The 26,912-nt window shown below is 44.4% G+C and overlaps 1 protein-coding gene across 1 annotated transcript in view; it reads left to right on the plus strand.

The window, feature by feature from the left end:
• Nucleotides 1-26,912, plus strand: part of L3MBTL2 (L3MBTL histone methyl-lysine binding protein 2) — a 1,942,600-nt gene that overhangs the window by 1,265,198 nt on the left and 650,490 nt on the right. The window contains exon 10 of the mRNA XM_044087125.1: nucleotides 8,907-9,095. Within this exon, the coding sequence (XP_043943060.1) occupies nucleotides 8,907-9,095 (189 nt within the window). The remainder of the gene's footprint in view (nucleotides 1-8,906; nucleotides 9,096-26,912) is intronic.

The following is a 26,912-nucleotide window of genomic DNA, read 5'->3' on the forward strand; positions in this document are numbered from 1 at the left end:
AAGCTGACCTTTTCTAAATGCACAGGGTGTGGCCATAAGCTGTCGCTGGCCAATAGTCAAACACTGTTCGTGGTGTGTTTAGGGGTTCCCAGTCTTACTTCAGACTGCAAAATCTTTGCAGCCTTCAACCCTCGGACCCTGCAGGATTGCAGGGCCAAGCTGATTCTGGCTGGTCGTCTTCCAGTGGAACCAGCGGCTTCTTCCTCTTCTTCAGCCATGCTTGTGGCTGTACAAGCTTCTGGTCCTCCTACCCTGTCCAGGACTCCCACTCCCACTTCAAAACAGGGCGATAGGCCAGAGGGGAGAAGCACAAACAGAAAGATAGAGAAAGAGAAAAAGAGACCGAGACAAGGAGAGGGGTCGCAAGAGACCAGTAGACTCAGATCCGTCAGACCCCCCTGCTAAAGTGGTCTCCAAGCCTGAAAAAGTTACTAGGCCATCTTCACCTCTGCTCCGTTTTCCAAGATTCTTCCCAGAGCCAGAGGAGGTTCGGCTCCCTTTGAGGTCATCCTCGCATCGGCCCTCAAGGACGGTGTCTGTGACCTCCTCCAGATCCACAAGGAGCCTCTCTGAAGCTGACATGGACCGGATGATAAGGTTCTTGCAAACTCAATTGCAGATATGAGTGTTGCTGGCTCCCCCTCCCACATGAGCGGGTAGTTCAGCTCTGATATTCACCCCGATAGTACCTTCTCCAATCCATCCTCGGGTTTCGGGTGTCTCTAGATCTGAGGAGCCCCGGAGTCAGGGGGTCGGCGCCGATGGTTCCTCCAACCTCAACGCCGGCCATGCCCTTGAGTTGGTCTGATCCTATGTCTGATCCGAGCTCTCAGAGCCGGGATCTGGGCGTCGGATCTGAGGTGATGAGTGGTGCCGTTGGCTCTGTTGTGGTCAGGACATACCATCCCTCTGGGTCTGGCTATTCCGGGCTCTGCTCTGATCCCCTCAAATCCAAGGGGCACGGCTACTCGTTCCACCAGTTTCAGGGAAGCTGGTTCCCCTCCAGCCTTCATTGTAGAGAGGGTACTCTCAGGAGGATTGAGACCCCTCACTCTTTCCTCGGAGTCTGCCCCTGCTCCCTCACAGTTGAGTATATCTTCTATCATCCAGTCCTCCCAGGGACAGCCTGTGTCTGATACACCCCATACGGTTCCCCTCGAGGAATATGAAACTTTGTGAGGCCTCCCTGGAGAGTCCTCCCGAGGAGGCCCATCGCAAATGCCAGTGCAAGAGGAGGCACATGGGTTCCCCCGAGTCCCTCACTGAGGATACCGACTTGGAGGAAGGGGAAGTCTCCCTCAGATTGCCCCCAAAAAAATCTCCTTTGGAGACCTAATGGACATTTTTCTGCCAGAGGGGAGGCTGGTCCGCCCAAAAGTCTTTCTCGGAAGAGTCTGTATTTCTGGAGGCGTTCGCAGGCCCATCTACCTCTTGGGTGTCCCCCCCCGGCTGATCCTCTGGTGGATCTCATTGCCACCAGAGCTTGAAAGGAACCGGACACTGTAGAGCCAATATCAAAATGGCCAGGTAAAGTGTTGAGCCCTCCTCCTGACAAGCCCGCATGGAGTAAGGGTTCCCCAGTTGATGCCACGGTGGGGGCAGCGGCCACCAAAAAGGAACTGGCCCAGGAAAGTTCCTCAGTCTATCCTCCGGACAAGGAGTCTAGGGCGATGGATCGTCTTGGAAAGCGGGCTTATGCTTTAGCTACCTTTGCCATAAAGGCACTGAACTATATGTGGCCCACGTGATTAGACTTGAGCACAACCTCGTGAAAGAGTACGCTGAGTCTCCCCCCCGGAGTCCATTTCGGCCGAGGATAAATGGTCATTCTCAGCTTGTATGGCCACTCTTAAGTCAGTTACAAATATGTCCATGGGTTTACTCTGTCACGCCACTGAGGGAGTCACTAGGGCAGCCGGGTCCAGTATTGCCATGAGGTGTCATGCCTGGCTCTGGCTTTACGATTTTTCGGAACCTTTCAAGGCATCCTTCGCAAATGCCCCTTTTGACGGTTCGACCCTGTTCGGGAAAACCGTCCGAGACACAGTAGTCCAGAGTGAGAAGGATGGGAAGTCGCTGTCGGCTGTTGGGATCTGCTTGTCCAACCCTCAAAGGTCCTTCTCCAGGAACCAGCGAGGGCAGAAGTTGTTGTTCTGGAAGTCTCAGCATTCCTGGAACGCTCTGGACTCTTTTTTTTTTTTTTTTTTTCCCTAGAGGCAGGGGGGGGGGACAAGGTGGACGCCAGCCCAGAAGCAGAGGGGGACAGAAGAACTTTGGGTTATGGGAACCTTTTTCGGATTGACCCGCGCAGCAGCCCTGAGGGGTTGCCTGACTGCTCCACTCTAGAGGCAGTCGGGGGGTGTTTTTCAAAGCACCTAGCTCAATGGGAGTCCATAACATCAGACCGCTGGGTGCTTCGAATAATATCCAGAGGCTATTCCATTACCTTCATAAACAGTCCCTTAACCACAAGGTGCCTCCCGGATGTCCCACCCGCTCAAAGGGAGGCGGTAGCTTTTTAAATGGAAAATCTGCTAGGCAAAAGAGCAATCCAGCCCGGTTCCCTCAGACCAGTCTGGATCAGGCATCTATTCCAGGTTCTTTGTGGTGCCAAAATAGACGGGAGACTTGAGGCAGATTCTCGACCTATCCACAATGAACCTGTTCATTGCCAAGGAGAAGTTCTGGATGGTCACATTACAATCCATCCTGCTGTTCTTGCAGGAGGAAGACTGGATGTGCTCTGTAGACCTCAAGGATGCGTACTACCATATCCTGATGGACAGGTGATCCAGGACGTTCCTCCGCTTTCGGCTAGGAGCCAGTCGCTACCAGTTTGGGTCCTACCCTCCGGTCTCACCACAGCCCCCAGGGTGTTTACTAAGGTCATGGCAGTTGTAGCGGCCCACCTAAGGCTCCAGGGCATTCAGGTCTTCCCGTACCTGGACAATTGGCTCCTCATCGCCCCAACCAGGCATCGACTTGTGCTAACCAGAAATTCCTTTCTTCAGTTGTCGAACCTACTGGGTATTACAATAAACATTACGAAGTCCTCTCTTCAGCCTGTTCAGATTCTGGACTTCATAGGGGCAAGAATAGATTCTCTTCAGGCCAGGATATTTTTGACCCCAGACAGACTTTGGAACCTGACCTTTTATGTCTTGGCGCTTCTTCAGACGCCTTCACCCCCAGCAGATTTAGTCCTGAGACCCTTAGGGTCCATGGCAGCAGCTATAAATCTGCTTCTTGTGCACGTCTGCATATGAGAGTGTCACAGTGGACGTTACAAGTTCAGTGGTCTCTGTTATACCAGCCCCTAGACTTCCTGATTCCCCTAAGCAAGGTGTGCAAAGCTTCTTTCATGGGGTGGTTTCAATCCCAGGATCTGCAAGAAGGACGGCCCTTTGTTACGTCTCCACCCCAAGCCATGGTGATCACAGAAACCTCTCGTCTGGGGGCCTGGCATTGCTCAGGCAGGACTGTCCAAGGCACGTGGACCCCAAACGAGACCGTTCTGCATATCAGTGTTCTGGACATGAGAGGATTCCTTTTAGCGTTGCAGGCCCTTCATGCTTCTCTTTCTCTGGGAACTATTGCAATTCAGTCAGACAATGTTAGTGGTCTGGTATATCAACAAACGGGGGGGGGAACCAGGTCCTACCCACTTTGTCGAGAGGCCATGAGAGTGTGGGAATGGGCGATTCCCACCAACCATTTTCTGATAGCAATGCTCATCCCGGGTCGGTCCAACATTTTGACTGACAAACTGAGCAGGACTATCCTCTTGCCTCAAGAGTGGTCTCTGAACCCTTATGTAGCGGAACAGATCTTCCTCAAGTGGGATCAGCCTTGCTGCGTTCTCTTCACATTGCCGGCACACAAGTCCTCTATCAGGAAGGTGTACCATAGTAAATAAAAGCGTTTTTCCATTTGGGTTTCTCAGAGAAATTTTGATCCCTTTACCGCTCCTGTTCCAGCCATGTTAGATTTTTTGCCTCAAATTTTCAAGCAGGGGGCCATCTCTTCCACAGTGAAAGTCCAGCTGGCGGCTATATCCCATTTCCATGGAGGAGAAAATTCAGGTTCTTTAGCTGCTGCCAGAATTTGTAAGATCTTTATCAAAGGTACTTTTTTTTTTACTGAGACCTCCTATTAAGCATCTTTCTCCTCCATGGGATTTGACCTTGGTTCTTCAGGCCTTAGTTGTGCCTCCATTTGAACCCACAGCATCAGTTGATTTGAAATTCTTGTCGTGGAAGACAGCTTTCCTGGTGGCTATCACTTCGGCCAGAAAAGTGTCGGAGCTTCAAGCCTTATGTATGAAACCCCCATACTTAGTTTTTCATAAGAATAGGGTGCGTCTCAAGACTAACCCTTCTTTCCTTCCTAAAGTTGCTTCAGAGTCTAACATTAATCAGTCTATTAATCTTCCAGTATTCTTCCCTAACTTTCAAAATAAAGGGGAATACAAACTTCATTTGCTGGACGTTCACAGACAGTTACGCTTTTACTTGCATAGGTCTAAACCCTTACGCAAGTCTGATCAGCTTTTTGTTTCCTTTGCTAAACCTTTTTTTGGGCAAACCACTTTCAAAGGTGACTCTTGCTAGATGGATCTCTCTCTCTCTCTATTTTACAGGGATACAAGGAACATGGATTACCAGAACCAGACAGGGTTCATGCACACTCTACTCGTTCTATGGCTACTTCTGCTGCATTTTGGTCCAGAGTTTCCGTGGATGACATTTGTTCAGCGGCTACCTGGGCTTCCTCACACTTTTATTACTTAAACTGGATATGGTGTCTAGAAGAAGGGCTTCTTTTGGTTCTGCAGTGCTCCGGAATATTCTTCCTTAAAGGGCCTCCCAAGATTTTTGGTAGCTGGCGACTCTGTTCCATGGGTTGATGATCAAATGAAGTTAACTACTTCAGATAAAGAAGTTATGTACTCACCATAACGTTCCATCTAAGTAGTTAGACTTCATTTGTCAGCAACCTTCCATCTCTCCTTCCCCCTGACCTTAGTGGTTTGTCTCTGTTTTGGGCTCAGTGTCCTGGGTCTGGTGAGCCTAGTTTGTATTCTGGTCAGGTTATGTCTCTTAGGTTGTTGTGTGACACGCAGTGGGTGGCAAACTCGATCTGAGGATTGGAAGGAGGTTGCCGTGTAGTATGGGTAAGGGGAGGAGCTTGGAGCTCGGATCTTTAGCTTGGGAAGCTGCTAGCTCAGATCCGTATTAGATCTGAAACCCACAGGTTGCTGACAAATGAAGTCTAAACTACTCAGATGGAACGTTATGGTGAGTACATAACTTCTTTTTTTTCTTCTGGTGAAGCCATTCTTTTGTTGATTTGGATGTATGCTTGGGTTCATTGTCATGTTGAAAGATGAAATTTCTCTTCATCTTCAGCTTTCTAGCAGACGCCTGAAGATTGTGGGCGAAAAGTGATTGGTATTTGGAACTGTTCATAATTCCCTCCACCTTGACTAAAGCCCCAGTTCCAGCTAGAGAAAAGCAACCCTAATGCATGATACTGCCACCACCATGCTTCACCGTAGAAATGGTGTTCTTTTGGTGATGCGAAGTGTTGTTTTTGTGCCAAACATACATTTTGGAATTTTGGCCAAAAAGTTCAACCTTGGTCTCATCAGACCATAAACACATTTTTCCACAAGCTTTTGGGAGACTTGATGTATTGTTTTGCAAATTTTAGCTGGGCCTGGATGTTTTTCTGTGTAAGAAAAGGCTTCGGTCTTGCAACCCTGCCCCATAGTCCAGACATATGGAGAATACCGAAGATTGTTGTCGCATGTAGTACACAACCAGTACTTGACAGAAATTCCTGCAGCTCCTTCAGTGTTGCTACAGGTCTCTTGGCAGCCTCTCTGACCATTTTTTGTCTAGTCTTTTCATCAGTTTTGGAGGGACATCCAGTTCTTTGCAATGTCAGTGTTGTCCCTTAGTTTCTCCACTTTTTGATGACGGTCTTCACTGTGTTCCATGGTATATCCAATGCTGTGGAAATTTTTTTGTGATTTTCTCCTGACTGATACCTTTCAAAAATGAGATCCCTTTGCTTTAAGCTCTCTGTGAACCATGGCTTTTGTTGTAGCAGGCAATTGAGTAAATGTCAGGAAAATCCTATTAGGACAGCTGAACTTTATTTGGAGTTAATCAGTCTCTCTTTAATTGATGGCAGGTGTGTACACAAGTAGACTGAATGCTGTAATTAAATCAAAATGTGCTTTAACAAAGTATTAGTTTGAGGGTGTGCGCACAACAAATTATTAGTTTAAGGGTGTGCACACTTATGCAACCAGTGTATTTTACGTTTTTTAATTTTTGTATTTTTCCCCCTAACAAATTTGCTTGTTTTTCAACTGAATTGTACAGGTTATAGGTCACATTAAATGTGGGAAAAGTTTTGAAATTATTTATTGTGGGCTGAATTTTTATATCACAAAAACTTGGCATTTTATCAGGGTTGTGTAAACTTTTTATATCCATTTTATCAGAAAATCTTGTGTCAAAATGGACGATATTTACTTTTTGGCGAAAAAGGAAGAGACAGGATCCTTATTGGTGTGAGTTACCGAACTCTGGTTTGGCATGCTGTTCTGTGAAAGCTCATTTGTCAGCTACATCAGCCTGTCTTGTCTTTAAATCACCCCTTTCTTCACATTTTTAGGTCAAGCAGTTTTTGAAAGGCATCCATATCAGACCACAAAGAAAGCCTGCTCCTCTTCCTTGGGACCACAGTTTTATGTTCTGAAAAATCTGAGTCTGGCTCCCTTTGAGCTAGCTGCGAGTTCTTTCTTTGTACGTGGGAAACTGTTCTGTTAGTGGCTGTTACCCCTGTAAAGTGAGTGTCAGAGCTTCAAACTTTGATGGTGTTCCTCCCTTTCCAGGTTGGCCTTCTATAGGGATAGGGTTGCTCTTAGAGCTAATTCCTCCTTAATACCTAACATGGTTAGTGAATTATCCCTGAATCCATCAGTCTTCCTTCTCGCCTTCCATTCTCTTTAAAATAGAGGATAAAAGAGTACCTCATTATTTGGATGCGAGTAGTCTGCTCAGTTTTTACATGGACAAAACTAAGGACATTAAGAAATAAGACTTCCTTTTGTCTTTTCAAGAAAGCAAATAAGGTTTTCCAGTCTCTAAGCAAACCATTGTTTCCCAGATTTCCAAAACCATTTCCTTCTGTTATTTTTTTCAAGGGAGATGGCTTTTTGCTTCTGTCAAGTCTCATTTTACTAGGGCTGTACCATCTTTGGGAGCGTTTTTCAAATGTCTGCATTTAAAAGGCAGCTACATGATCTTCATTTCACATTTTTACCAAGCATTATAATTTGTGTGTTCCCTAGATCCAAAGCAGGGTTTGCTAGGTCCATACTTCAAGGCTTGTTGGACTGGAACTTTTTTTCTTCAACTATAAGCTTTAAATGTTCATCGTGTTTCACTGTTGCAGTCATTACACTTGGGTTATCCTGCTGGCAGGCTACCCGCAATCTGCCTGAATTCAAAAGTCCTGGTCCGGCGTCTGTTGCTGTCGCCTCATCCCTGACGTCAGTGCACCAGGGGTATATAAGATGCAGCCGATGCCATTTTCTTCAGTCTTTCTTGCCGCGCGGTGCCCGAAGCAAAAGCAGTTTGCAAGTGCCGGTCGGCCGACTCCTGAGATTTTCGAAATTGAATTTCAGATCCAAAGTCTTCAATAAAGCTTCCCCGTTGGGGAAACTTTTTCTTGCTCTAGACCGATGTCAGTAAAAGTTAACAATTGTATTTCTTGTAGGAAGCAAATACCTCATAAGGATTTTCATTCTTACTGTATTCCTTGCCTAGGCCCACAGTCTTTTGGAAGGACATAATACAGTTGTTGAAGAACTTGCCATAACAGTAAATGCCCTATTGATTGCTGTTGCAGTTTTACATCCTACCCTCCCTTCCCCTGGTTAGATTTGTTTTGTGATTTCCTGGCTGAAGTGGTCGTTCGAATCCTTCTCTCTGCAAGACATATATATGTAAATAGTTGCCTCTCGTGCTTCTGTTCTTTCGCCTTGTCAAGCAAGTTCTGTGGTATTTCATGCTTGTATGTTCCTTATATACCTCCCACCTTCATGCTAAGGCCATATGTTGGCCATACTGCGCAAGGAAGGCACCCAGGTTGCCCAGATGTATGGCAGTCCTTGGCAGGATGTCACAATCAGTCACTGCAACAGTGATCATTAGAGCATCTGCTGTTATGGTAAGTTCTTACACAATTGTATTTTATGAAGGTTGTTTTAATGGGAACCTGGAGACAATCAATGCGCCCCTGAAAGATCAAATGATAATGTTGAGTATTCAGAAAGGTTGTACATCTTTGAGAGAAACAGGGAAACCTTTGCAGCATGTACAGTACTCACCCTTTATCTTTATTTCAAGTAGTTCTTTTCTTGGTTCAGGTTTCTGTAGTGCAGCAAGTCACAGAACTGTCGCAGTAAGAGCTATTAAAAATTTTAGTTGTAAAAGCAGAGTTACTCTTTACATGCCACTGCATTGACAGTTATATACACACAGTGAGATGCAACTTCTAAGAAAAATTAGTAATAGGATCTTACGGTAAAATGTCACCTTCTGCAAGTCTTTAAGATGTACTGTAGCTGTTAGCCAGTCTGTGAGATTTGTAGTGGTTCTGAATATCTTTAAATTCAAATAAATTATCATGTGTTGCTCACTTGAGGTGAAGTTTCTCATCGTGATAACTGAACCATTGAGTTTCTTTAAACTGTTTGTCTTTATTAATAAAATATTAGAAAATGGACAGAAAACCTTCTTTCTCTGACTGCTGATCTAAGGTATTAAACCACAACTGGATAATAGTGGGTGAAATTTAACTTTTATTTTCCTTGATTTTAATATCAGGTTCTACTGGATGGCTACCTAATGATTTCCGTTGAGAGTGTTGAGAGCAGTGATGGTTCTGAGTGCTTTTGTTACCATGCATCTTCCCCCTATATCTTCCCAGCTGAATTTTGCCAGACTCACCACATTGAATTAATGCCTCCTAAGGGTAAGACACTAGAGAATATTTATCTACTAAAGGGGGGGCATGTATTTATTTAGTTAAACTCTCTTGATTGAGTCATTCATTTATACGTTTAACTGAGGCTTATAAGCAGAGAAATTGATTGAGGCTGTCTGTGTATTAATTTGGTCACATGTTATCAGACCTGCTAGTTTACAGTTATAAGGAATAAGGTAGGTATAAGATCAGATGTGCAGCATAGTTGTAAAAGTAGTGCATTGTAATTGAGCTTTGGTCTGCGGGTGTGAACTTGATCCTTCCCATCGTCTTCCTACATTCTGTGCAAGTCTGAAACAAGTCTGTCAGTTAACTAATGTTTGAAAATAACGAACAACAAACTCTCCAAAACGAAAAAAACAACACAGGCTCCGATCTGTCTAGAATAACTCCAAAAAAGTTCCAAAAACGTTTAATGTGAAGCGCTTTTAGTCTTCCATCTTTGGAAGACTTCATCAGACAAAAGAAAAAAAACTTCATACACAGTTTTAAAATGAAAAAGGCGCCAAAGCAAAGCACAGTAATTGGATTCAGCCACCATTCAATTAACTAATTAAATACTAAGTTAAATAATTAAGTGTTCTGCATCAAAAACCTTTTTCTTGTGTTAAAAAAAACTCATGTCAGCAAAATAAAATCATTCATTTAAAACTTCTGTTTAAAACTTTCATTTTAGAAAAAACAAAATGCAAAACTGTACTCAACATAAAGTACAGAAATACTGAATGAAATGCATAAATGTAGGAAACGTAGTTTTAAATATATGCTTGGAGTGTAAAAGAGGAAAAGAACGTAATAATAGTAATAAGTATAAAATGAAGACAAATATAACAGACTTCTGCTCACAACACCAAGAGGTGACAGTGTCTGAAACAAAAATATCTAACTATGGACAGGGTGTCAAATACCTAAAAGTACAAATACATACAGTAAACTGTGTTCTAAGACCTCAGAGCATCTGTGTTCTAAAACAAATTTTCAGTACTAGACTATAAAAATGTGCAAAGGAACTAAAGACGAAAAACAGGAATAAACCACAACAGTTGCTACCTTTTGCTCAATAGACTTCTCAACTTCAAAATACAAGACAAAGATGCGACCTTGTTTAAACCGGGGGGTTGAAGGCTGAATTCCTACACCCCCCTGGTTTAAACGAGGTCACATATTTGACTTGTATTTTGAAATTGAGAAGTCTATTGAGGTGACACAGTATTTCATTTCATGTTAGCAAAAGGTAGCAACTGTTGTAGTTTATTCCTGTTTTTCATCTTGAGTTTCTTTGCACATTTTTATAGTCAAGTACTAAAATTTGTTTTTAAATTTTTCAACATTTTTAGAACACAGATCCTCTAAGGTCTTAGAACACAGTTTACTGTATGTGTTTATACTTTTAGGTATTTGACACCATGTCCATAGTTATTGACATTTTTGCTTCAGACACTGTCACCTCTCGATGTTGTGAGCAGTAGTCTGTTATATTTGTACTCATTTTCTACTTATTACTATTATTACGTTCTTTTACACTCCAAGCATATATTTAAAACTACGATGTTAAGTTGTCAATCTCGCCTTCATTCTTGCTGGATGGGTTCGGAGCCGACCCTCTGCTCTGACTCTGCCTATACTAAAGCTCGAGAACTATTTATACCGGCTCGAGGCTACCCTATATCCCACAATGCTAGGCGCTAACTACCCAGATCTCGTTTGCCGCTTACAGCTGCGAGGTGCTTTTTTACCGGCTCTGCAGGTTAGATTTTATAATTCTTGAATTTCACCCTTTTAGTCAGACTTTTAGTTAGTTTTTTGTTAGCGACCATCCCATTATCTTCCCTTCATAGCTAATCTCCCTTCCGGTCCCTTTTAATCCCTTAATCCTAACCTCCTCTTTGGTTAGAAGGTTAGGCCTTTGGGCCTATTCCCCTACTTTAAATTGTCAGTTTAAATTGTTGTGCGACTGACTTAGCTTGTGTTAAAGGGTGTCTGTGTGTGTGTTTGTGTACCTTTTTTTGTACTTTTTAGGATGTCTAAAGACACCAGGGTCTCAAGCTTCAAGAAGTGTGACTCGTGCTGTCAGAAAATGTTGCTGACAGACAGTCACACTTCTTGTGTTTATTGCCTGGGCCCTCTGCACCTGTAGGACTCTTGTTCTGTCTGTCATGCATTCAGTCCAAGAGTCCTGCAGGAACGCAGAAATAAGTTGATTTTGAGGGGCTTATTAAAGCCTGAAGGTTCCCCGACCAAGTCATCATCGGGGAAGCCTTCAAAGCCATCTAAGCCGTCGGCTCAGTGTTCAGAGCCTTCGACTGGTGGTGCTCTGACTGCTGCTACATTGGCTCCGGCCGGAGCCGATGTTTCCAAGACGGTCTTCCTCATCGGCTCCGGCTGGAGTCGACATTTCTCAAACTCTATCTTCTACATCATCTCGAGCTGGAGCCGATGATTTAAGGACTCAGTCGGCGCCGATAGTGGTGGCGGTGCCATCTGCCAGCCGTACACGGTCCAGGTCTCCGTCCTTGGAATTTGTTCACTCTGTTCCGAGGTCTCCCTTACTCTCGGAGCGGAGCCATCGAACCAGTTCCTGTAGGTCTTCCAGGCTCTCAGACCATGACCTCGAGAGGGTGGTTAGTAGACTTCTTAAGTCTCAGGCACTAGCCCAGATGCTCCATAGCCCTTCTCAACAGACAGTGGCTATTCCCACCCCATCTTCGATTCCTCCTCCGACTCTTCCTCTGAGTTCGAAGCCGGAGCTTGTGGGAGCCGTGGCCATCGACACGTCTGAGCCGATACCTCACCTTTCGGCTCCGGTCTCTTCCATGGTCCCATCCTTGGAGGGATCTGGGCGCATGGACTTCCTCATCGGCTCCGAGGGGGCGAGTGGCATCGGACCCTTGTCCGACCCCGTTCTCCCTCTCGGAGCTTCGGCGCTGGTAAATTCGGCCCCGACCTGGGCTTTGGAGCCGTCCCTCTCAGTGCCGGGAGAAGTCCTTATCTCTTTGGAGCGGGGACCTTCTACCCTGCCTGATAGGGGCACCTTTGAAGTCATGAGGAGCGTGCTGGCACCTGTGCCTGCTCCACGGTTGGCTCCCTCAGCTCCTCCCTCTGTAGTGCCTGCTGCGGTCTCTACCCACCCTCTCATTCCTGACCATTGATCCAACGCCTCAGGTTTCCCCATTGGGAATATCCTCCTCTTCCGAGGTTTCCCCTGATCTGTCAGGGGAGCCCCCTCGGAAGAGGAAATGTAAGAAGAAGCATGTGGACTCCCCTGAGTCCATTACATCGGTTACCGACTTGGATGAGTTGGTAGGGTCTCCACGGTCCCCCTCTGAGGATGTCTCCTTTTCAGACATCCTTGACATCCTGAAGCAGAGGGGGAACTTGGTCTATCCTTAATCCTTCCGAGGATGAGTCGGTTTACCTAGAGGCGTTTGTCTCTCACCCTTCCACCTCCTGGGTGTCTCCGCCCTTTGCCCCCTCATGCAAGTGGTGGCGCGAAAGGTGTGGACAGCCCCTGATACGATGGAACCTACCCCACGGAGGCCTTCAAAACTCATAACAGCCCCTTCGGACAAACAGTTTTTAGCCAAGGGTGTCCCGGTTGACGCCATGGTGGTGGCTGTAGCCACTAAGATGGAACTGGCTGATCCTTCAGTACCTGTCCATCCTCCTAACAAGGAGGCTAGGACTATGGATAGGTACGGCAAGCGGATGTTTTCTTCAGCGACCTTTGTCATGCGGTCGCTGAATTATCTGTGCCACTTCACCCGCCTTCAAAGAGACATGCTCAAAGAAGTGGGTGAAGTCTTACAGGATCCAACAGCTGCGGGGTCTCAGGACAAAATAAACTCCCAGCTGGCAACCCTGAATTCCATTGTCAACTCCTCCATGCGGCTTATTTCCTATGCGGCTGATGGGGCGAGTAGGGCTGCAGGCACAGGCGTGGCCTTACGGCGACACGCCTGGATGCGGCTTTGTAACTTTGCAGACCCCTTTAAGGCGTCCTTCACTAATTCCCCCTTTGACGGTTCAGCTTTGTTTGGACCTCAGGTGAAGGATACTTTGACCCAATGCTAGCAAGAAGGCAAGACTCTCTGCCGTGGGAGTCCGTTTTTCCACCCCGTCTAGACCATACCCTAAGGGTCAGAAGGGTGGGAAAATGTGGTTCCGCAAACCCCAAGAGGTCACGCCTGACGCAAGAGGTTAGTTCCCCTCTAGAGGCAGGGGGGGGCAATAAGAGACGCAGCCCTAGGGGCAGAGGAGGTCCGCAAAATCAGGGTAGCAGCGAGTCTCTTCCTGACAAACCCTTCCAGCAACCCTGAGAAGCTGCCCGCCTTCAGAGGCAGTCGGGGGAAGGTTATCACTGTACCCAGAAGCCTGGCTTTCACTCACTCAAGACAAATGGGTACAGTCGATTATATCTGAGGGTTACAAAGTCCCTTTTATCCACACCCCAACTCCACCAAAAGGACCCCTCCCAGACGTTCCACCCAGTCTAAGGGAACAAGCAGTACTAGAAATATCAAAACTGCTAACAAAAAGAGCCATCCAGCCAGTCCCAGCAGACCAACAAGGATCCGGAATCTACTCCAAGTTCTTTTTGGTACCAAAGAAGACAGGGGACTGGAGACCAATATTGGATCTCAGCAGACTAAACAAGTCTGTCAGAAGAACGAAGTTCCAGATGGTCACGCTACAGTCCATTCTACCCTTTCTGGGTCAGGACGATTGAATGTGCTCAGTAGACCTTCAGGATGCGTACTACCACATCAAGATGCACAGGCGCTCTAGGAGGTTTCTCTGCTTCCGGCTGGGAGCCAGTCACTATCAGTTCAGAGCCCTGCCCTTTGGTCTCACTACAGCCCCCCGAATGTTCACCAAATGCATGGCAGCGGTTACGGCTCATCTGAGGCGTCAAGGATTCCAGGTGTTTCCATACCTAGACGACTGGCTCCTCAGTGCCACCACCAGGCATCAGCTTCTCCTCTCCAGAGATTACACCATTCATACTTGCAAAGGGCTAGGTATCTCCATAAATTTCGAAAAGTCTGCCTTGTCGCCTTGTCAGTCTATTACCTTCATAGGCGCCACATTGGACACAGTTCGGCTCTCCGCAAAACTAACCAATCAAAGAGTTCTAGATATTCGCAGGCATGTTCACATCCTTCTTCAGAACAACAAAATCCAGGCCAGGTTTGTCCTGAAGGTATTAGGTCTCATGGCAGCAGCCATTACTCTACTTCCCCTAGCTCGCTTTCATATGTGCATCCTTCAGTGGATGCTTTTTTCCCAGTAGTCCTTTCAACAGCATCCAATGTCACACAACATTTTAGTAACCCTGTCTTGCAAGAAACACCTTTCTTGGTGGATGGTCTCCCCTCAAGTCCTTCAGGGCAGACCATTTGTTCCTTCTCCCTCGGTCGCCACGGTGACAATGGATGCCTCCCTGATTGGGTGGGGGGGGGCATTTTCAGGGCTTGGATGGTCCAGGGCACATGGCAACCTTTCGAGTGCCACCTGCACATAAATGTCTTGGAGATGAGAGCAGTACTTTTAGCGTTGTAAGCCCTTCAGGACTCTCTTCCCATCGGGACTATTGCAGTTTAAACGGACAATATGTCCGTAGTGTGGTACATCAACAAGCAGGGCGGAACCAAGTCCTATCCCTTATGTCGAGAGGCACTCGGACTATGGCAGTGGGCGATCTCCTCTCAGCGGTTTCTGATAGCAACGCACATCCCCGGGAAGTCCAACATCATAGTGGACAGGTTGAGCAGAGCCATTCTCATGCCACACGAGTGGTCTCTCAAACAAGCAGTAGTGGAAGAAATTTTTCAGAAATGGGGTCGACCTTGCTGCAATCTTTTTGCAACACCTCAAAACAGCAAGTGCCACGACTTCTTCACTCTCTTCCCACTTCCCGGCCACCCCCCCCCCCCAGAGATGCTCTAGTCCACGATTGGCCCCGGGGACTTTTGTATGCCTTTCCATTAATCACTCAATTGATTCAGAAAGCTACCACCGTGAGAGCCACCATGATCCTCATTGCTCTTTACTGGCCTCGACAGGTATGGTTTCCATAAGCTTTGTAAAACCTTTCTCAAAGGTATCTTTTTGCTTAAGCCCCCAATCAGAGACCCCCCCCCCCACCTCAGTGGGACTTAAATTTGGTTCTAACTTCCTTGATTCTTCCCCCCTTTGAACCTGCGGCTTCCCGCTCCTTGAAATTGCTCTCTTGGAAGACTCTTTTTCTAGTCGCCATAAAATCTGTGAGAAGAGTATCAGAACTTCATGCCCTTTGCATTCGTCCACCTTATCTAGTTTTCCATAAAGACAGTGTGTCCCTCAGGACTAACCCGTCCTTTTTACTCAAAGTTTCTTCTGAGGCGAACCTAAACCAGACTATTGATCTCCCAGTTTTCTTCCCCAACTACTCCAACAGAGCAGAACAAAAGCTGCATTTTCTGGACGTTCATAGTCAGCTCTGTTACTATCTGGATAGAACCAAGCAAGCTAGGAAATCTGAACAGCTCTTCCTATCTTATGCGGCAGGAAGAAAGGCCTTCCAGTTTCCAAAGTAACCCTTTCTAGATGGCTGGCCTCTGTGATTACTTTCATCTATGACCTCAGACGCCAAAAGCTACCATCAAGGCCCAGGGCTCACTCAACTAGAGCTTTAGCCACGTCAATAGCTTTTCAGGCTAGATTACCAATAGATTCCATTTGTGCGGCAGCCACATGGGCCTCTCCCTCATACCTTTATCTCTCATTACAAATTAGACATGGCCTCCCGAAGCCGGGCTAATTTTGGTTCCACCGTTCTCAAGAGTCTGTTCCGATGAGCCACCCAGGGTGAAGGTGCTAGGGACGCGGTCCTATCCAGCAAGAATGAAGGCGAGATTGACAACTTAACATTGAGAAGTTATGTACCTACCATAACGTTCCATGTTAGTTGCCTTCTCGCCTTCTTTCTTGCATCCCACCCTCCATCCCCCTAGCCTGGAGAGACCTTAAGGATCCTTGGGGATCTTCTTCCTACCTCAGTATTAACCCCCTTTGGCTATCCTTACTGGTAGCTATAGGTCTAGGTTACTTACGAGTGAGGTTTCCTCTTCTCCTTATTTTGGAGATCAGAACTGCTATGGTTTCAGCTATCAAACGAGATCTGGGTAGTTAGCGCCTAGCATTGTGGGATATAGGGTAGCCTCGAGCCGGTATAAATAGCTCTCGAGCTTTAGTATAGGCCGAGTCGGAGCCGAGGGTCGGCTCCGAACCCATCCAGCAAGAAAGAAGGCGAGAAGAAGACAACTAACATGGAACATTATGGTAGGTACATAACTTCTCATTTTCCTACATTTATGCTTTTCATTCAGTATTTCTGTACTTAGAGTACAGTTTTGCATTTTGTTTTTTCTAAAATGAAAGTTTTAAACAGAAGTTTTAAATGCATGATTTTATTTTGCTGACATGAGCTTTTTTAACACAAGAAAAAGGTTTTTGATGCAGAACACTTAATTATTTAACTGGTGGCTGAATCCAATTACTGTACTTTGCTTTGGCACCTTTTTCATTTTAAAACTGTGTATGAAGTTTTTTTCTTTTGTCTGATGAAGTCTTCCAAAGGTGGAAGACGAAAAGTGCTTCACATTAAACTTTTTTGGAACTTTTTTGGAGCTAACTAATGTTAGTGCATCACCCTTGAAAACAGTTGTTCTTACTGGTTCTTATGTAGTAAACATTGACTGACAAGACGATGTATATCATCCAAATGCTTCATTATTTTGACTTGGGCGTTTTGTAGTTGCTCCTTTTCTTTTTCTGTGAGATTTCCTATATTCTGCAATGCTTTAACCTTTATCAAACCTTAGAACATTTAATGTGTTCCACAACAAGCAAAGTGCAACACAGCACACAATGAATCATTGTGTGCTGTGTTGTGCTTTGCTTGCTGTGGAACACATTAAATGTTTTAAGGTGGTTACGGCTTGCTGGTGCTTTTTTCCTGTTTATTGGTTTTGTTTTGGGCACCTCATCCTCCTGGACATGATTTTGTTCTTTATCAAACCTTCTAAATAATTCCCATTTGTTCCCCCATATCTTTCTATCTTATTTCTACCATGTTTTAAACTCCATTTTCATTTTCCCACTAACTAGTAATCCCTTCTGAAGATATTTATATTTTCCCTAATAACTCTAATAATTTCTACTACCCATCCCTTAAATTCCACTCTTTTTTAACAGATAAGATTAAAATGCCAGAGTCTGATTTTCAGTTCATTAGTCTGCATTTGAATCTTAGTTTTTATTGGTGCATGATCTGAAATAGTTAATGGATATATGCCAAAACTTTTAATTAAATAACCTGTTCCTGTGAAATATAATTTCCACCTTGTGTAGTCCAGTTTTGTGTATGTGCCCCAAATCTCTTCTGCCTGGTGTACAATGAAAATTCATTTTCCATAAACACTCTGCTGTCCCCAACTTGGGGAATGCTATATAAATTCTTTCAGTATTCCTAATAATGATTCCACATTTTCCGTACCAAATAATTTCATTTATTTTTTTAAGTCTACCCTCTTTTGTTATATTTTCCCTTTTAGGTTCTCATCTATGTGTCCTCTCTCTTGCAAATCAAGTTCCAGCTCCCACAGATAAGTAATATTCCTTGATGAACAGCATCACGTTGAAAGTTTATTATTTCTCTCAAAATTCTTTTAAGCTTCATAGTAGCAGTTTTAGGTGGAATTTAAATACATGCAAATGTAATTATCTTCCCCTGCCAATAACCCCTATAATCTACCAGTATTATCTTTTCCCAAATTCTGTCACTGTTGGAGCCCCTATAACAAACAGTATTATTGCACCCATTTTCCTTCAGCTGTTATTTTCTACAAATAATACATCCTAAAATCCATTTTTATATGCATTTCTATCCAAATGTGTCTCCTGCAGCATTGCTGTTTGCACCCTGCACTCATAGGTTCATAGGTGTTTACCAGGTTAATGACCTCAAGGGCCTTTTTCAGCCTAGCCATGCATCCCAAATCTCTGACAAGTTCTGATACCCTTGATTAAGTATAAGCAGGGGCTTGGAAAATGAAGCATTTACAAGAAGGGGCCTGGTAGATGAACCATTTACAGGTTGCTATGTCCATTAGAGGCATAGGTGCCAAACCAGGAATGAATTTCCTGTTCCCCATCCAATTGTCCAAGTTGCAGTTGAGATGAGAGGTTGGCGTAATGGTTAAGGTGTTTACCTCACACAAAGTGCAGAGTTTGATTCTCCAGTGGGGTAAATGGTAGGCTTAAAGTGGCCCACAAGAGCAGTTAGCCTAGTATGAATCTACAAATCTATCTATGGGTTAGGAAGGAATTGTGCTTCACATGGATGGGGAGCCTTTTCCAGAGATGGAGTAGTCTCTGAGATGCATACCTGTCTCTCCAGCAGGTCCTATTTATATCACAGGGAGGTTTAAGTCTTTAGAATGGGTTATTCTGATGCTGCTTGTTTTGTAGATATGCAGGAGATCCATCAGAATGGGGTCTGACAATGCCCTGTATACCAGGCATAGATCTCTCCTCAAAAGTCTGTCTGAGACAGAATACAGGGATGGGGCCTTGAGGTGGACTGCATAGGACATTCTACTTGCTCCATGTATTCTTTTAGTGAGGAACCTCAGTGGACGTTCCAGTTGTTGGATATGCCTGGTAAGGTACATACCAAAGGGGGCATTGTACTCGATAAGTCTGACAAATACCAAATACAGTGGAACAATGACTTCCTTGACCTTAGATGCCATACCTTTGTTTTTAAATTGTGCAACATAGAATGATTTCCTCACTAATTTAGACACATGGTAGTGAAAGAATAGATGACTGTGTGTGTCCCTAAGTCCCTGAATATTGGGTCAGCTCTAAGGGGTGTGTTTGTCAATATAACTACTGGGTCAACTCTAAGAGGTGTATTGTCATAATGTAATTCAGTACTGTTTGCTTTTTGCCTATACCTGAAAAGACGTTTGCATTCCATGATAATAATGACAAGAGTAGGCATTTTGATAGAAAGCTATTCCCATGTTATACGTTCTTTTGAATGGATTTTTCCAGCTTATAGTGTACGTGCACACAGTCATGTTTTGCAGGCTGATCTCTTGTATAGTTGCTTCTCTTCTCCATTTGAAACTGTCACATTTTTAAGATAGTTTTGTGTCAGCGAAAAGACAAACCGCAACAAAACTAAATAGATTTTTCAGAACCTGCATTAACTTACACAAACTGTAAATTTTCTAAATCGCAAAACTTTGTACATTTTTCAAAAACGTTTGCCCCTTCAGGTAGTATCAGTTCCTGCAAATTGATGCTTACACCCACATACAGTGCCTGTTCTAAAATTAAGGGAATCCGCGATGAAGCTAATTCTAGAACCTGTATTCCCACTTAAGCTAATTGCCATCTGTTCTTTCCTTATCTTTGTCCCTCGCTCAAGATTTGAAAAGTAGCATGCATACTTGTTTTTAGGGCTAAACATTGTTTACTAAAACATGCATTGGCTACCTGTAAGTAACTAAATTCTGCAGTGTAATAGTAAGTGAATTAAAGTAATAAGGCTGCTTAGGTGGTAACTGCATGTGTATGTTATGCACTTCCCATAGTTTCAAACTTCATTTAATTTTAATGAACTGCTTTCCAATGTGCCTATAATTATTAATTACACTGTAGCCTGTACAGTTTACTCAGCAGCCAGTATTCATACCTCTTCCATCTCCAAACTTTAAATCTCCAAGTCAAAGCAGTTAGTAATGAAACAAAATGCTGGTAACTTTACAGATGCATGAAATATTTTTTATAAATTTCACTCCGAGCACACTTTTAAGACCTCTCATGATTAATTGCTTGCACCTATAGTCATCTTGTTTCCCCTGAAAGCCTTTGCTAATGGAAGAAAGGTAGCTAATGACTTTGCAAAGTTAAGAAATAATTAGTTTTCACATTTCATCTTTATATCTTTTCAAACCTGTTTGCATAAATATCCTTGTCTATGGTTTAAATCAAGGGCATTTGTTTAGATAGCCACTTCTGTAAAAATAAGGGGTTTATTATCTCAATTATACCCATAATGCAGTCAACACGCTGTTACTTCCTCTCAGCAACCTATGATCACAACATAATTTTAAGTCACTTCTGTTAATCATTTCTTACATTGTTACATTGCAAAGTCTGGATCCTTTACAGCTAAAGAAGTACTTTTGTGCTTTAACGTCTTCATTATGTACAGCAGTCATTGATAAGACTTTCCTCATTTCATATTTAAAGTACCCCTGAGTGTACAATATATAAAACTACTTTACAATGTAACATGCCATTTCCATCATGAGAATTGTATAAAAGTATTAGAACAAAACACTTTTATTTACAGTTGCTTCTTCTGTCCATTAAATTGGCATTTTAAACATTAATTATACAGACAGGTATAAACTTTACAGTTTACCCTCCAGTTTAATACAGTCATCTAAATTCAAGTCTGTATTTGTACAAGGTCACATTTCACATGTCTGTTCTTATAATCCATTGAAATGGATGCTTTACAGTCTCCCATTTATTTAATAACTGGTCTTGTTGATCATCCGTCTCCCAACACAAGTCACTGATTCCAGTTCAAAGCATTCTTCATTATTCTGGTCAGCTCCTAGGCTTCTTTTCTGTTCCTCAAGCATTTTCATTTGAAACAACAAAAATGTTTCACTGGCAGTCCCTTTGTGTGGGCATTGTTGTCAGAAGAGTTAGAAGCAAAGCCCCCTTCTGCTTGCTCCCTCTTTTTTAGGATAAAGTTTATTTCCTCATTCACTTGTTCTACATTAAAAAAGTCTTTAATCTTCCAAGAAAAAACTACTATGAAGAGAGCTGGTTGCAGCAGCTTGAATCTCATACTTGCTTGTTTGTTGGAATAAATTTGCTTCACTTCTGCGTGGTATAGAGTGAGTAATCATTTTCCTCAAACACTGTGTCCCCAATTTTTAATATTTTTCCCTTCAGCCACAGTGTTGTCAGGAGCAGCTCTTTCTACTGGTGTAATTACATGTTTACTAGTATAGATCCTTAGCTGCTTTCACATATCCAGATTTGGAGCATAGGCACATTGTGCCGTCAATTAGTAAATCCTGCTTTGGAACACCAGTCAAGATGCTTAATTGTACTGTCATAACATTAATGCAGTCTGTTCCAGCCAGTTTCTCTGGTACAGCAGAAATAATCTTAAGCTTTCTCTGTGTGCTTTGTTATCTTTTGAAACAGTACTTCTTGAGAAACTTTATGCTCAGCCAGCCTTTTTCTTCATTTCAGCCAATGACTTTTGCAGTTTTATCAGTTCATCTGAATAGCTAGATGTTCATCGTGTTACACTGCTGCAATCATTACACTTGGATTATCCTGCCGTCAGGCGGTTCCCCAGTCGGCCTGAATTCCAAAGTCTTGGTCCGGCGTCTGTTGCTGTCACCTCCTCCCTGACGTCAGTGTGACAGGGGTATATAAGATGCAGCCGACGCCATTTTCTTCAGTCTTTCTTGCCGCGCGGTACATGAAGCAGAAACAGTTCGCAAGTGCCGGTCGGACGACTCCTGACATTTTCATTCCGAATCTAGAACCAAAGTCTTCTACAAAGCTAAGTACCCTGTTGGGGAAACTTTTTCTTGCCTCAGACTGATGTCAATAAAAGTTAATAACTGTATTTCTTGTGGGAAGCAACTACCTCGTAAGGATTTCCACTCCTATTGTATTCCATGCCTAGGCCCAGACCACGACGTCACTGGTTGTCGGTTTTGTGCTAGGTTTAACAAGCGCACTATTAAATGTTGGTTTGATTTTGCCCGACATTATTTTGGCAGAAAATTCAATTACACCATGCCATCGGAACTTCAGATGACCGGATTACATAAAAAACGCAAAGACAAGGACAGGCATCCGAGGCCCAAAACTGACGAGTCGTCTTCTATGCCGGTCGCCAGTTCTCCAGTTTTCAGCGAGCTGCCTACAACTGCCCCTGACGACCGCATCCATAGAACCACAGACCGCCTCCAACTCCCATGCAGAGCTGGCTGGTCCTTTGGACGCTCCAGGTTTTCAGCCTACTGAAACTAACCCTTCTGAGGGTACCGAAGTAGCTGAACAATCCACAGATTCAGAGGGTGTCTTCAGACCTACCCAGTTAACTATTAAACCCTCTGCTAAGTCTAAGGCCCCATTAAAAACAAAGAAACAGATACAGCATTCTCCAGGACAGGCTTCCATGCCTAAGAAACAAATGCTCAAAATGGCCGAAGACCTAATCACCATGATCAGGGGGTCCCATCCCCCTCCTGATAAAAGGCCCAGACAGGATGCAGATTATGAATCTTCCGATCAGGTGTCCATTTCTTCAGATTCATCCTCAGACCTAGGATATTCCTTACCCCCTTATGAGGATTCGGATGCTGAGGAATCTATTCCATCAGCCTCTCCACCTGAGGACTACTCCTTTGGGGAGACCTTGCATACCATGAGGGATCATTTCCATTGGGAAGGCCAGGATTACTCAGAATCCAAGAAAAGGTTCAGAGACTTCCTTTTATTGCCTCAACACAGACCCCTTGCTATTCCGCCAGTGTTAGATATTGTGGATGATGTGTACACTGAATCCAGCTTAAACCCTGACTCCTTACCTCCAGCCCCAGTTAAACCTGACAGATATTACAGAGTCCCTGACTCTCACAAATTTCTGTATAAAAGCCCTGTTGCTGACCCTGAAACTATTTCTCAGGGACCCAAAGGGATTAAGGCCTCATCAGCAAAAAACCCAGTTCCTTCTGACAGAGATTCCAGAGCATTAGACAGATGGGGAAATAAAGTATACACATCTGCAACTTTAGCAATGCGAGCCTTAAATTGCCAGTTTCACATGATAAAATATCAGCAGTTTTTGATGTCTCAGTTGAAACAAAAGATGCTTCCAGATTCAGATCCTCCTAACTTTAAAGAAATGCAGGATTTATTGCATGCAGCTGAACAAGTGGGAAAACATACTTTGCAATGTGGGTTTGATTCCTTAGAGGCCTCCTGTAGAGCAGCAGTTACAGGTTCTGTCATTAGAAGGCATGCTTGGTTAAAAGAACATATGTTACCAGATCATGTTAAGGCTAAATTATTGGATGCACCTTTGCAGCGGGATGTGTTGTTTGGACTTAAGGCAGAGGAGGTATTAAAGAAGATGGAGGATAAGGTAAAATCCATGCAAACGGTGAAGGATTTCTTACAGGTTCAGCCTCCTCGTTTTAGCAGAAATTGGCCAACAAAGAGTTGGTCCTTTCCAGTCACAGACAGACCTGAAAGAGGCAGATACAGACGTCCAGGAGGTAGAGGTCAAGCACAAGGCCCTTACAGGCCTCGACAATGGGGTACACCAGGCCAGAAAGAAGGGGAAGACAGGCCACAACCTTATAAAAAGCAGCCTCAATGACTTCCCACTACAGCTGTCAAACAGTTCTCTCTTGGCAGCCCCTTAGGAGGAAAACTGGCACTTTTCTATCACAATTGGCATTGCATCACCAAAGACAAATGAGTTCTCAACATTGTATCCCAAGGTTACAGGATGTCCTTCATGGATGCATCTGCAGTCATAACAACTGGGTTGTCCTGTCGTCAGGCAGCCCTTCGGTCGGCCGGATTCCAAAGTCCGGGTCTGGCTTCGGTTGATGTCGCACTTCACCCGACGTCATCTCTGTTGGTCTTCGGGTATAAAGGCATCAGCCGACGCCATTTTCCCCAGTCTTTCTTGCCGCGTGGCGCCCGAAGCAGAAGCTGTTCGCAAGTGCCGGTCGGTCAGATCCAGAGATTACTACTTCCGAATACTACTTCGAAGACTTCTAAAAGCTAAGTACCCCGTTGGGGACTCTCTCTTGCCTCAGCCGATGTCAGAAAAAGTCAATAACTGTTTAACTTGTGGGAAACAAATACCTCATAAAGATTTCCACTCTTACTGTTTGCCTTGTTTAGGCCCAGACCACGACGTAGCAGCCTGTTCAGCCTGTGCTCATTCAGGCGACGAACGCTTAGGCGTCGGTCGGAGTTTGCTGAACAGTTTTTCGGCTCGGATTTTGCGTACATTATGCCGTCGGATCCTCCAACTACCCAGATTGTTAAAAAACGCAAAGAAAAAGACCGACACTCGCGGTCCGCGGTTTCGGCCGAAACCATGGTTAAGCAAACCGCGAGTGTCTCGGTTTCGGCCGAAACTGAGAAAACTGATCAAAGCACAGCTGAATCAATGACTACTACTGAGGCTCCTGCTACCTTACTTGAAACGGCCTCAGAAATCTTACCTACAGTGGTTACTAGTGACTTATCAGACACCATCCCTTTGGATGTCTCTACCCCAGCACGTGGTGCTGCTAGGCCTCCTGCAGCCATGTCTATTAAGGCCTTTGCCAGGGCTAAAGCAGCCAAATCTACTAAATCAGTGCCTGTTAAGCCCCCCTCAACTAGGCCCATTTCTAGTTCACAAATGCTTACTCTGGCAGAGGATTTAATATCCTTAATTAGGGGATCTCAATCTCACCCAGACAGGGCCTCTCAGCCCCCAGAAAAGAGACCTAGAGCAGAGCGCCCGAGCCTGTGTCCTCTGATGATTCCGCTGGAGGACTCTGATATTACAGACCAGCCAGAGGCTCATTTCTCCAATTATGAAGACTCAGATGCTGAAGAATCCATTCCAGCTGCTTCTCCACCAGAAGAATTCTCCTTTGGGGAAACCTTACATGCCATGCGAGAACAATTCCAATGGCAGGAACAGGATTTCTCAGATTCCAGAAAAAGACTTAGGACTTTTCTGCACCTACCACAACACAGGCCTTTAGCTGTACCTCCTGTCCTCTCTGTTGTGGACGATGCATTTAATGATGTCTGCACTGCACCAGATTCCTTACCTCCAGCCCCTGTCAAACCAGACAGATTTTACAGGGTTCCAGACACTCATCACCACTTATACAAGGCCCCACTTGCAGACCCGAAACCATATCCCAGGGGCCTAAGGCAGCAGCCTCGACCACAGCAAAAACCCTATTCCTTCTCAAAGGGAAGCCAGGTCTTTAGACAGATGGGGCAAAAGGTTTACACCTCCGCTACTCTCTCAGCTAGAGCTTTAAATTGTCAGTTTCACATGATACAATACCAAGAGTTTATGCTTGATCAGTTAACTAAAAGCTATCCTCTGATGACTCTATAGATAAGAAATATATATTAGAAATGGTAAATAACATACAACAGGTTAGTAACCATTCCTTAAAATGTGGCTATGATGCACTGGAGGCTTCATTTAGATCAGCCATGACTGGCACAGTGATAAGAAGACATGCATGGCTGAAGGAACAGGTCTTACGGATCATGTTAAAGCTAAGTTATTAGATGCACCTATGGATAAGGCCAGTTTGTTTGGTACACCTGCCCAGCAGGTAATGAAGAAAATGGAAGAAAAGGCAAAATCTGTACAAACGGTTAAAGATTTCTTGCAGGTTCAACCCCAAGGTTTAGCAGGAACTGGCCTGCCAAAACTGGTCCTTTCCTGACTCCACAAGATCCCAAAGGGGCAGGAATAGACGTCCCAGAGGCAGAAATCAATCCAGAGGGGTGCCTACAGAGGGCGACAGTGGCAAGGTAATAACAGAGGCACAGACACAGCCACTGCCACTACAACAGCACAGTGACTTGATTCTAACTCCGCCTACCAGGGAACAAATAGCAGCACCATTAGGCGGAAAATTAACCTTATTTTGCAAAGAGTGGCACTATATCACAAAAGACAAGTGGATTCTGCAAACCATAGACCAAGGATACCGGTTCCACTTCCACACTTTACCAGTCAAAAGAGGAATGCCAAACCTGCCTCCAAATCAAAAAACAGAAGCTCTACAGCAGATAATGCAACTAACAAAGATGAAAGCTGTGGAAAGAGTGCCAATAACAGAACAAGGCAAAGGATTCTACTCCAGACTATTCCTAGTTCCAAGAAAGGAAAAAAGCTGGAGACCTATTCTCGACCTGTCCATCTTAAATACATACATCATTGTCCCAAAATTCAAAATGCTGACCCTCCAGCAACTTCTTCCCATGCTGGGCAAGGAGTGCTGGCTGGTAACTCTAGATCTCAAGGAGGCATACCTGCACGTCCCCATACGACCAATTTGCAGAAGATACCTCAGATTTCTTGCAGGATCAGAGCACTATCAATTCTCAGCATTGCCCTTTGGCTTATCTACTGCGCCCAGAGTATTCACAAAATGCCTGGCATCAGTAATCGCCCACTGCAGACTACAGGGAATCCAAATTTATCCATACCTGGACGACTGTCTGCTACAGGGTGACAACAAAAGCAAGCTGACAACAGATTTACAAAGGGTCATTTACTTGCTACAAGCACTGGGATACACAGTCAATTTACAAAAGTCAAGGCTGATACCATCCCAAACAAGGACATTCTTGGGCTGAATTGGACACAGTAAAACAAATGGCATTCCTAACTGCAGAAAAACAAAAAGAACTCCCTCTTTACTTCTTGGCACTAACAAAACAGAACAAGCTAACAGCAAGAAAAGTTCTACAGGCCTTGGGCTTCATGGCATCCTGCATAATCTTGGTTCCACATGCCAGACTACATATGAGAAAACTACAGTGGTACCTAAAGAATTTATGGTCCCAACACAGGCACAGCCTAGAAGCAGAAATTCCTCTAATCCCATGCCTAAAACAGGAGTTCCTATGGTGGGCTCAAGCATGCCAGTCAAATCCAGGCCTACTGTTTCACAACTATCAAGCAAGCCAAACCATCA

This window comes from Protopterus annectens, chromosome 1.part1 (genome assembly GCF_019279795.1).
Source record: "Protopterus annectens isolate FY-2018-M chromosome 1.part1, PAN1.0, whole genome shotgun sequence".
NCBI classification, from domain to species: domain Eukaryota; kingdom Metazoa; phylum Chordata; order Ceratodontiformes; family Protopteridae; genus Protopterus; species Protopterus annectens.